The 10,013-nt window shown below is 44.7% G+C and overlaps 1 protein-coding gene across 1 annotated transcript; it reads left to right on the plus strand.

The window, feature by feature from the left end:
• The first annotated feature begins 2,038 nt into the window (after nt 1–2,038).
• On the plus strand, nt 2,039–8,830 carry ENSA (endosulfine alpha). The gene is made up of 4 exons (XM_046680506.1): nt 2,039–2,229; nt 3,896–4,021; nt 5,138–5,304; nt 8,083–8,830. The coding sequence occupies exons 1-4, from the start codon at nt 2,173–2,175 to the stop codon at nt 8,096–8,098; spliced, it is 366 nt and encodes a 121-aa protein (XP_046536462.1). The 5' UTR covers nt 2,039–2,172; the 3' UTR covers nt 8,099–8,830.
• Nucleotides 8,831–10,013: the final 1,183 nt, after the last annotated feature.

Below are 10,013 nucleotides of genomic sequence, written 5' to 3' on the forward strand. Positions count from 1 at the left end.
ACTTCTTCTGGTTCTTCTCCTTACCACTCTGATCATTTGTCTCTGCGTCCCTTGCCGACTTTTCCCCAGGTTATTGCCCTGGGACCTATTTTTCTTTTTAACTTTCTCCTTCAGTGATCCCATCTACTTCCACAATTTTATTTATATTTATTTAAAGAAGCCCAAATTTTATTCATTTTATTCAGATTCTACTTTTCTCTCAAACTCCAGATCTATATTTCCTAGAACCCTAAAATTTCAGATATGGAGATCTCAGAGGTCATTTATCTTAAGTCTTTAGTGACTGGATATCTCCACCAAATAGCTCACTGGCTTTTAAAAAGTCAATGTTTTCAAAATTGAACACCTCATTTTCTGTCTGCTTCCAATTCCATTTGCAAATTGAGTCCCCTTCTTGAATGTATTGCTTCTATATAGAGTCGACTTGAGGCACAGCCTCCTCATTGCCTATACTCAATCAGCTGCTAATCGAGTAGATTCCATTGCGACAGACTCTCTCAATTACGTTCACTGTTTTGTATTCTAAACTACCACATTTCTAGTTTAAATCCTATTTATCTACCACCTAGAGTATAGCAGTGGACTCCTGGCTAGACTGCCCACCTCTAGTATCTTTCTGCTTGGAATTCTGAATTATCTTTATTCATTACCACCAGATTAATATTCCTAAAGAGCTGTTCTGATCTGCCACTCTCCGGTCTAAAAAGCTTAAATGTCTTTCATGGATTACTAAATTATTCACAAATTCCTTATCCTGGCATTCAAAGCCCTCCATGTTCTGGACTCAGTTCTGTTTTTCTAGCCTTCATGCTGTGTTCATCACCTTAAATATCCTTCCTTCCTTCATCTTTACCTGATAAACTTGTTAGTTCTTTCAAGTTTATTTCAAATACCACCTCAGTCATGAAGTCTTTTTTTTTCATCCCTAAACTGAATATGAGCCTTTCTTTGAACCCCATAGCTTTTTAATAACTTTTATTTCAGTGCTTACCAGATTTTGCCTTGTATGAGAATAATCTACGTATTCCAGTGCTTCTCAAACTTTTCCATTAGAAGTGCATCTAATTATACAGAAAAATGAACAGATATCCCCAAGGCTATTTGTCACAAGAAGTTACTCGGAAAATTAAATTTTAATATGAATTTTTCAGTGTTACCATTAATAGACTGTTTTTAATATAAAAGTGCCATGCTTTTTGACTAACACTCCAGCAAGATGTATCTATTTAATCTTGGGGATTTAGGGTACACCTGGCACACTGTGAAAACCCTCCTCACATGCCCACTAAACTAAGCTTTCCAAGGCAGAGACGTCTTTACTGTATATGTATCCTCTGTAAAACTAATACAGTACCACTACAAACAGACGCTCAAGAAATATTGTTGAACTGTGACTCAGGATAGGTTAACTACATAGCGTTAACTATAGTTACTAAATGTTAACCATGTACCTAGAACTGTGCTTGGAGCTTGGTCCTCATGGGATGAGCCTGAACAAGAATAAAACTGTACGTAAGAGTTAAATTTTGGAACACAGGCCGCCTGTGTTCTGCACGACTCTGGTTGAGGACTCAGTCTCTCCATTCCACACACCAAATTACACATAGGAATAGTGTTGAGTACTGCTTTAAAGTCCACTCCGACCTCCAAATTATTTTCCGGAGATTGATAATTTTCTGCTAACACTGCGCAAAGCTTAATCCTTTCCACCTGAAAAAAAAACGTTTCCATCCTTTCGCTCTCCAGTTTGAAGCTCAGCAAAGCATCCCGGGGGCGGGGTGGTGGAATTGAAAGAAGTCTCATCCCACCAAAGGAGCAAAACCCCCCAAGCTAACAGCACCGCCCCGTAACATCCCCCACGGGCTTCCAATTGGTCCTTGTGGCTCATTCTCTTTCCAGATTGGTGTTCCAGCTTGCCCGTCGCCTCCACAAAACCCACCTTTAGCCAGTGACTATTGGTAGATCGTTACGTCATTGCCCCATCTACCCTCTTCCTGTTGGCTCCCATACGAAGGGGCGGTCGCAACGTCACAGGCAAGGGCCGCCATTTTGACTGAGCAGTCCTAGTGACAGGAGGCGAAGCAGCAGCGCAGGTTGTCCCCGTTTCCCCTCCCCCTTCCCTTCTCCGGTTGACTTCCCGGGCCCCCTACACTCCACAATCCCGGTCCCGCCATGTCCCAGAAGCAAGAAGAGGAGAACCCTGCGGAGGAGACCGGCGAGGAGAAGCAGGTGAAACGGAGGGGGTGCGGGCGGGCGATCCGGGGGCGACCGTGATGAGGCGGGAGACGGTCTCCCACCAGTGCGGATTGGTCGCCATGGTCTCAGGCTCTGCAGGGGTTGGCCGCTTCTTGCGTCACGCAGGGTGAGCCTCAGCGCGGCTTGCTGCTTTGGCACTGGTTGGTTGGGTCGATTGTCAGTCGGTTGTGTACCCTTTCTGATTGGCCAATAAGCCTACCTGTTAAACCTGTGCTATAATTGGCCGAGCTCGGGCGCGGGGCGGGTGTTTGGAAAGACTGGGTGAATGAAAGGGGTCTGGTGGTCCCGGGTTGCGGAGTGTTATTGGTTAGTAGCGGTAAAAGACCCCACACCCAGGCTGCGGCCGCATCCTAAATCCTCAGAAAGAAACAGTTCGAGGTAAAGACGTTTAAAAAGGACCAGCGGTGGGGGAAGGGAGAAGAGTAATTATTATCGTAGCTGGTTTAAGGCGGCAACTTTCTCTAGAGACCTATTTTGATGGTTGGGGACGGTCTGTTGCCCACCTTCGATGAGGACCGAACAAGGTTGAAGACTGGAGTTCCGTACAGAATAATGGAGGTTTAACCTAGAAAAGACGCCGAGAGAGTCGTGACAAGAAAGACGCCGCCCTATTCCCCCCAGACTTCCAAGGTAGTGAGACTTACTTAGTTCACCCGCAATTCTGTGATGAAAACACGCCAGATAAACCTCCTCTGGGGTTTGTATTTGACTTAGAACGTTTGGTATTGGGCTCAGAGGTTCGTGAAATACACCTGGTGTTAATTTGTGCCGGATTTTCAAGGGAAGGGAATATGATTCCGCTAAATAAGGAGCCACAAATTGGCTTTAGGCCCTTTTAGAGAGTCATTAAAAAAGAGGGCGGCGGGGCCCACAAAAGGCAAGAAGAAAGTCGCAACAAGAGAGCCTCTGCAAGCTAATTGAGTTCTTGGCACGTTACCTAAACTTCCATCGCTTGCCACACTAGGGAAAGTGTTGATTTTTTGGCAAAAACTGGTGGGTAAATACTAGTTAACCTACTGTATCTTTGTTTTCCTGAGGTTGAAAACAGTGTTATTTTCATTTCTGTTTACCTGTCACCTTCCTACCACAATGTTTATGGAAATGCTGAAGCAATGCTGTTCTATTAAGGTGGAGATTTCTGGAAAAGGCCACATAGCCTCCTCCACGGACTTATCAGATAACTGTGTTAGACTTGGAATAATGAGGGAACGTCTCAGCAGAATTATCCCCTTTATTTCCCATTCAACCTGTACTGTGTGTTAGGGACAGCCAGGGAACTTTCCTACTCATCTTGTATCACCAGAAGCCCTGTTAGCTTTCTGTCTTCTGTGCTGAGTGAGCAGTGGCTCACTCCGTGATTAAAGCATTGTGTTTAGGTATTAAACCTAGTGCTCGCAGGTCACGGAGGTGGTTCCCAGGGCATAGTGTGAGAAGCAGCTGGTCTTTTTCTTCTCACAGTACAGTCATCTTGAGCTTTAAGGATTTGAACAAAGGTCTAGCTTTATTTAAGAGCAGAGTGGAGATAGCGTGTTTGCAAGTGGGTAGATCTCCAGGAAAAGTTGATAGTATAAAGGTTATCAGATATTAGAAGCAGTTGCTTCTCAGTCTTTAATTTTATTGGCCCATTTGTTTCCTCCAGGACACGCAGGAGAAAGAAGGTATTCTCCCTGAGAGAGCTGAGGAGGCAAAGCTAAAGGCCAAATATCCAAGCCTAGGACAAAAGCCTGGAGGCTCCGACTTCCTCATGAAGAGACTCCAGAAAGGGGTATGGAGCACGATCTTACCCTCTGACTTTGGAGCTAAAGGGGGGCTTTAGGGTTGAGATCTGTAGAGATTCTACTGAAGACTGATCTAGAGGTTTTGTTGTTGGGCAGTGGTAGAAAGGAATTAGAAACTTATAAAGAGCAAGGCAAGTTATTGTAAGTCCCTGATATGGTATCAGTTATGTTCTGATTTTCCATATAGGAAATTAAGGCTTTATGTCAGGGCATTTGGGTATGAGGAGTTGGAGGAATGAGGGAAGGGTGTTAGAGACTGGTATGCTGACTGCCCCCAGGCATTTGCCTCTTTGGATAGTGAGAGTTCCAGGACTGCACTTTTAGGATTAGAGCTAAATTTGGGCGTGCATCATTTCAGAAGTCCCCAGAGGTACCTAAAGCTGACTGAGGGATTGTAAATTCATTAAACTGGAGTGTGGTCCTCTGTGTGGATGAAATGGAGAGAGCAGGAGATCCCTGTGGAGAATCCTAGTTATTGAGTCTTAGTCACAGAGGATGATGTGATGCTGATTTGCAGCTTACCTTGCTGTAGGCAACGCAGGCGTGGGCAGGCTGTCACAGCCATGGAACATGTGTGGGAGTGGTGGGAGTCCGAGGGAAAGTACATTTTCCTCACGAACAAGCCCAGTTTCTATTCATGGTCTGAGAGAATGAATTTTAATTTTGAGGTTGTTGGCTTGAGGTTGATCTCCTGCTGATTGCTATGATAGCCCCAGATTGACCATTATGTCTTATTTCCGTTTCCCCAGCACCAAGCCCATTGGAGGCTAATAGGTCCTCAGTAAGCCTTTATGAATAAAGTCAGTAATTTGTTTGAACCATCCTTTACTGATGGGGCTACAAAGGATGTAGGGGCTATCTCTTAACTCCAAAAAATCTATACTCCAGCTAGGAAATTGCTCACATTCCTGAAAAAGCCAGAATGCATTGGGGAGAAGACATAAAGTAAATGTGATTAATGCTAAGTTATGTATGCATGAGGTTAATCAAAGAAGCTTTGAAAGACCCGAGTGTACATAGGAGTTTGTAATGGATGTGAGTCTCCTTGCTTTTGAGGAAGGCCAGAGCTCCTCACTCACCTAAGCCTCTCTCTTGTCTCTTAGCAAAAGTACTTTGACTCAGGAGACTACAACATGGCCAAAGCCAAGATGAAGAATAAGCAGCTGCCAAGCGCAGGACCAGACAAGAACCTGGTGACTGGTGACCACATCCCCACCCCACAGGATCTGCCCCAGAGAAAGTCCTCGCTCGTCACCAGCAAGCTTGCGGGGTAACCTGGGCCCCCCTTCTCCTCCCCTTACTCACTCACTGGACTTTTGTATATCATAGGCAGGGATAGAATGGGCACCTAGTTAGATCTTCTCAGCTTGCTAGCCAGAAATGACTGTGATTCTGCTGGGGGCTGCTGAGAAGGCAGTGCGAGTTGAAGAGGGGCTCTGAGTTCATTTCTCTGGTTTAATTAAGATTTCCACACCCTCACTGTAGCCCAGGTAGGGGTCCAGAAATAGGAGACTAGGATTGGATAATGCTGCAAACTGTTTTTTTCTTTTGTATGAGAAACTGGGGAGATGTGATTTCTCCTTTTGAAAGAGGCTATCCCCAAATTAGTTAGGCTAAGCCTTGGGAATACTACAGCAGATTTAACATCCCGAGGCTAACTTGACAGAGTTGGGAAAGGTAGATTGAATGAGATCTGTTTTCTGTGCTTCTAAGTGTTGTGTCCCTTAGCCTGCCATTGCTTCATGTTTCCATTATGGCAGGTTTAGAGAATCCTCAAAAAAGAAAAACTGATTTGCTTGCCTAAAATTATAATGCTCACTTACCCTCCCTTACTCAGTCAGTGTCTCTTACAGTTTGCCCTGGCTCTTAAATAATGTAAATAGATTGGAGACCATTATCCACATAAAATGGGCACCTTCTCTCTCTCTTCTAGCATGTTGCTTTTGAATGTATCATGAGATGGTGGAAAGAGCACTGGTTTAGGAGTCAAGATAACTGGGTTCTAGTTGTACTCAGTCTTTACAGAACTGATGTGTAACCTTGGTCAAGTCATTTAACCTCTCTGGATTTGTTTCCTCATTTGTAAAATAGAGTTGAATACAGATAAGATTGATTGGTTTTTAAGTCCAATAACTGCCAACTGAAAAACTCTGTGCTATTCATTGTAAATCTAAAAGTGAGGAAGGCCCATGGGTGTGTGCCTACAGAGGGGAACCGTTTGAAGACTACATGGGGAGAGACGAAGTTGAGATTTGGGGCTTATAAATTCAGGCAAGAGGGCCTTAGAAGTATCATGATTTTGAGGGTCACGAAAAAGAATTTTAAGAAACTGGCTATAGAAGCTTCTTGCTTCTGCTCCCGCCCACTTTCCTGGCCTACAATCTGGGCCTTCGCTGCTAAAAGCTGCTCTGGCAGCTGAGCTGTAGGCCTGAGGAAACATGCTCAGTCATGCACACGTGGAGTCCGACATTTCAGCTGTAATCCAATGCCAGGCACATTGTTAGGGAGACAAGAGGGAAATGGATGAACTGAGCTAGTCTCCAGGGCTTAGCACTACTGCAGGGCTGGAGCAGCAGGTTCTTAGGAGATGATTCACCTTGGAGGAAGCTGGGGAGGGTAGTTAGGGAGAGAGAAAAGGAACACTGAGAAATCTCTGCCTTCCCAGAGCACTGTAACCCAGCCCCTGTGTGATGAGAAGTAGCAATGCTGATTCGTCAACAGGTGGACGGAAGGGGTTGCAGGTGGTCAGCATCTTCAATTGAGTTATCATTAGGCAGTCCTGAATTTTACTGAATGCAGCTTGCTAGTTATGACAGAAAGGGCCAGGGGGAGAACTGTTCAGGGGAAGAAGAGTGTGTCTTGTCTCTTGTCCTCTCACCTCAGAAATTCTGAGAGGTCAAACACTTGGCGCGATGAGAATGACTGATGAACTTGCTGGTGCGCATGTGGAGAGACAGGGTGCTTATATACTTCTTTCCTGACTGGCCATTCACTCTCAGCCTGTCGTTCAGATTGGATAGGAAAATGTTGGTGAGGAAGGAATGGAGAGAGCAGGATCCCCGGATTCCCTGGCCCCACACTCCCTGACTGTCCCTTGTAATTGTATATAATTTGTGTTTCTTGCTCCATTTCCTCATGCTGTCTTCCTTAGTCTAAAGTCCATGTGGGAGGGGGAAAATGCCAAACATCCTTGTATAGTTTCCTCAACTGTCCCAGCTGTGTTGTACATAGATATGTCATGTTATTATATATATAAATATATATATAATTTTGTACCTTTTCTTCATCTCCGATCTTCTTGAATTTTGTACTTTTTTCTTTTCTGTCTGAGCTGCGTTCTCTGTTGGTCCATTTGAATCCTGAAGACTGAGGTCACAATGAGTCTGGTTTTTAGGAAGGAATAGAACAAATAGGGAAATCAGAAAAACTGTTGGTCTCACTCTTTCTCCACCTGGTCCTCTTCAAGGCTAAGCAAACAAAGAAACAAGCTAAATTCTGTATTTGCCGTCTATTTCCACAGCATGAAGTACATAGCTTCCATGGCAAATAAGAGTCATTTCAGAATCCAAATCCAAATTGCCTTGATTAAACCAAGGTTATTCAAGCCACTCAGAACAACATGTGTGTTGTCTGGCCCTGGCCTCCACACAGTCACCACCTCATCACTGTGTGCCCCCAGTCAGTTTCCACTGCTGCAAGGAGCTGTGGGCAGGCCTCTGTAACTCAGCCTGCTCTGAGCCAGGTAGCTTACACCCCTGGAAACCTCCAGTTATTTTGATCTTGTCTAAAGAATTGTTTTTCTGTCCTTTTTTCATGGATATCTCCAAAAAGACAGAGAACATTTTGTTGTGTGGATAGGAAAAGACTGAAATTCTCTCTTTTTTTTTTTTTTTTTTAACAACTCTATAGATAGGGCTGAGGTGTATTCCAGGTAGCCTAATGATTGAATGGTTAAGTGTGAAGACTGATGGGGAGACTGGGATGGAACTGAGGGGTTTTTCCGTTATTACTTGACAGTGTTTTCTTTTTCTTCTGTGTTCGTCTGCAGTGGCCAAGTTGAATGATGCTGCCCGGGGCTCCGCCAGATCCTGAGACGCTGCCCCCCTGGGTCCTTTGCTGGCTCCTGCCTCTCCCTGCCTTTGCAGCCAGGGGTCAGGAGGTGGCTCGGGCGCGGGCTGGAGAGGCAGAAGCCCCTGCCCGTCGGTGTCCCAGCGCATGGAGCCCCTTGGGCTGAGCACCAAGACTTTGAACCTTTTTTGTTTTTCTTTTTTTCCAAATAACTGTTGGGAGAAATCTCAGTGAAATTCTGGGGGTGGGGGTGGGGGTTTGAGAGGGTGGGGTGAGAGATTTGGGGGAATATGAATTCAGGCTTGGAGTTGATAAAAACATTCCTGACTATCCTCCTCCTTAACCATGTGGCTGGTGTGAGGTGGGTGTGAGGGGGAAGAAGTGGAGCAGACTACAGATGAGGGGTTCTAATTCAGCTCTGTAGAAAAATGCCTTGTTTGCTTGGATGTGGCTGGGGATCTGGTGTGAGATAAAAGAAACTCCATCTAAATGTGACAGATGCAAACAGCTCCTCTAGTTCTGCAGAGCAACCTAAGAACTCAATTAATGTTAATTGTTCATTAAAAAAAAAAGTGCTGTCCTTGAAATAGATTTGCTGTGGGGAGAAGGGCAGTGAGTGTGGGGAGAAGGGGCCATGAGTGTGGGGAGCCCCACAGAGCCCAGGGGACTTTTTCAGTATTTGAAATAAAAAAGAAAAGAAGACCCACGAAAAAAACCCAACCCAGAAATACTCTGAAGCAGTTGGTGTGTTTTATTGGGGTTTGGGGAAAGGGAGGAAAATAAGACTGAAGACACCATTCAGGGGAGAAGCTGGTGTGGGGCCCTGAGTTTCTAAGGAATAGGAGCCCTTAATATGGGCAATAGCTGAGCTCGCCTTTTCTGTCACTCAGGGAAAGGGAGCAGGGACGCTGGCGTACAGACCAGGGTTTTCCTGACTCCTGTACATCCCTGTGTTTTGGTAGCTAATGCAGGAGATGCAGCAACCTCAGGTTTTGGCTCACAGAATGAGGGATTTGAGGTATTTGATGTGAATGGTTTATTGCCACCTAAAGCTTAGTCCAGGCTAAGCAAAAAAGGAAGCTCACTCTTCCCTCTCCCTTTTAGTCTTCCATTCCTTCACAAGTTCTCATGTCTGGGAAGGAGAAATGTGACCTCTGGTAATAAGCCAAAAGGAACTCAAGCCTTTCTGTTTGTGGCCAGCAGGAGGCAGAGTGACTTCTTTCCTTATGATGTCCCAACCACCACTGGAACCCTGCCACTGAAAGAAGTTAAAAACTCCTTGTAAATGTAATATACAAAAGAAATGTTACCAAAGGAGAAATAAACTCACACTTGTCTCCCCCCTACCCACCCCAACATTCACACTTGGTAGATCGAAACTATTTGCCCATTTTGCCCAAGTTTCATTAGGAGAGTTTATCATGGTATTTTCCCAAATGTGATTGGCCTCTCAAATGAATATGCATCAAGGAAGATAAACAAGGTCCAGGAGACATAGATATTCCAGAGAAATCTCCATCATATTGAGGGGAAGGGTACTCCTGAACAGGAGAAGAAATATTGTTCTCAGTATCTAACTCATTCTGTCTCCTTAATCAGAAGCTTTCCAAATAAGTTTTCAACTACTCAGAATGTTACTGACTTGCTCTCTCCTGATTTAGCCAGGGGATTTTGATGCCTCCTAACCCTCAGCCTTTCTGAACAGCATGCTAGACACTGAGCGAGCCAGGTGGTATGGAGATACGTTAGGCATTCCCTATCTTTGTGAGGTTTATTGTCTAGCTAGAAAAAGATACATGAAAAAATTCATACACTTCAAAAGATACAAACTCAAATGGAGATGGATCCTAATTTGTGTGTGTGTGTATACATATATATGTATCTACATGTGTGCGTGTATATATATAAAAA

This window comes from Equus quagga, chromosome 13, assembly GCF_021613505.1.
Source record: "Equus quagga isolate Etosha38 chromosome 13, UCLA_HA_Equagga_1.0, whole genome shotgun sequence".
Taxonomy (NCBI): domain Eukaryota; kingdom Metazoa; phylum Chordata; class Mammalia; order Perissodactyla; family Equidae; genus Equus; species Equus quagga.

Coding starts and splice junctions, on each gene's coding strand:
- ENSA (XM_046680506.1), top strand. CDS start 2,173: ATGTCCCAGAAGCAAGAAGAGGAGAACCCTGCGGAGGAGACCGGCGAG. Junction 2,230..3,895: donor AGACCGGCGAGGAGAAGCAG/GTGAAACGGAGG, acceptor TGTTTCCTCCAG/GACACGCAGGAGAAAGAAGG. Junction 4,022..5,137: donor TGAAGAGACTCCAGAAAGGG/GTATGGAGCACG, acceptor CTTGTCTCTTAG/CAAAAGTACTTTGACTCAGG.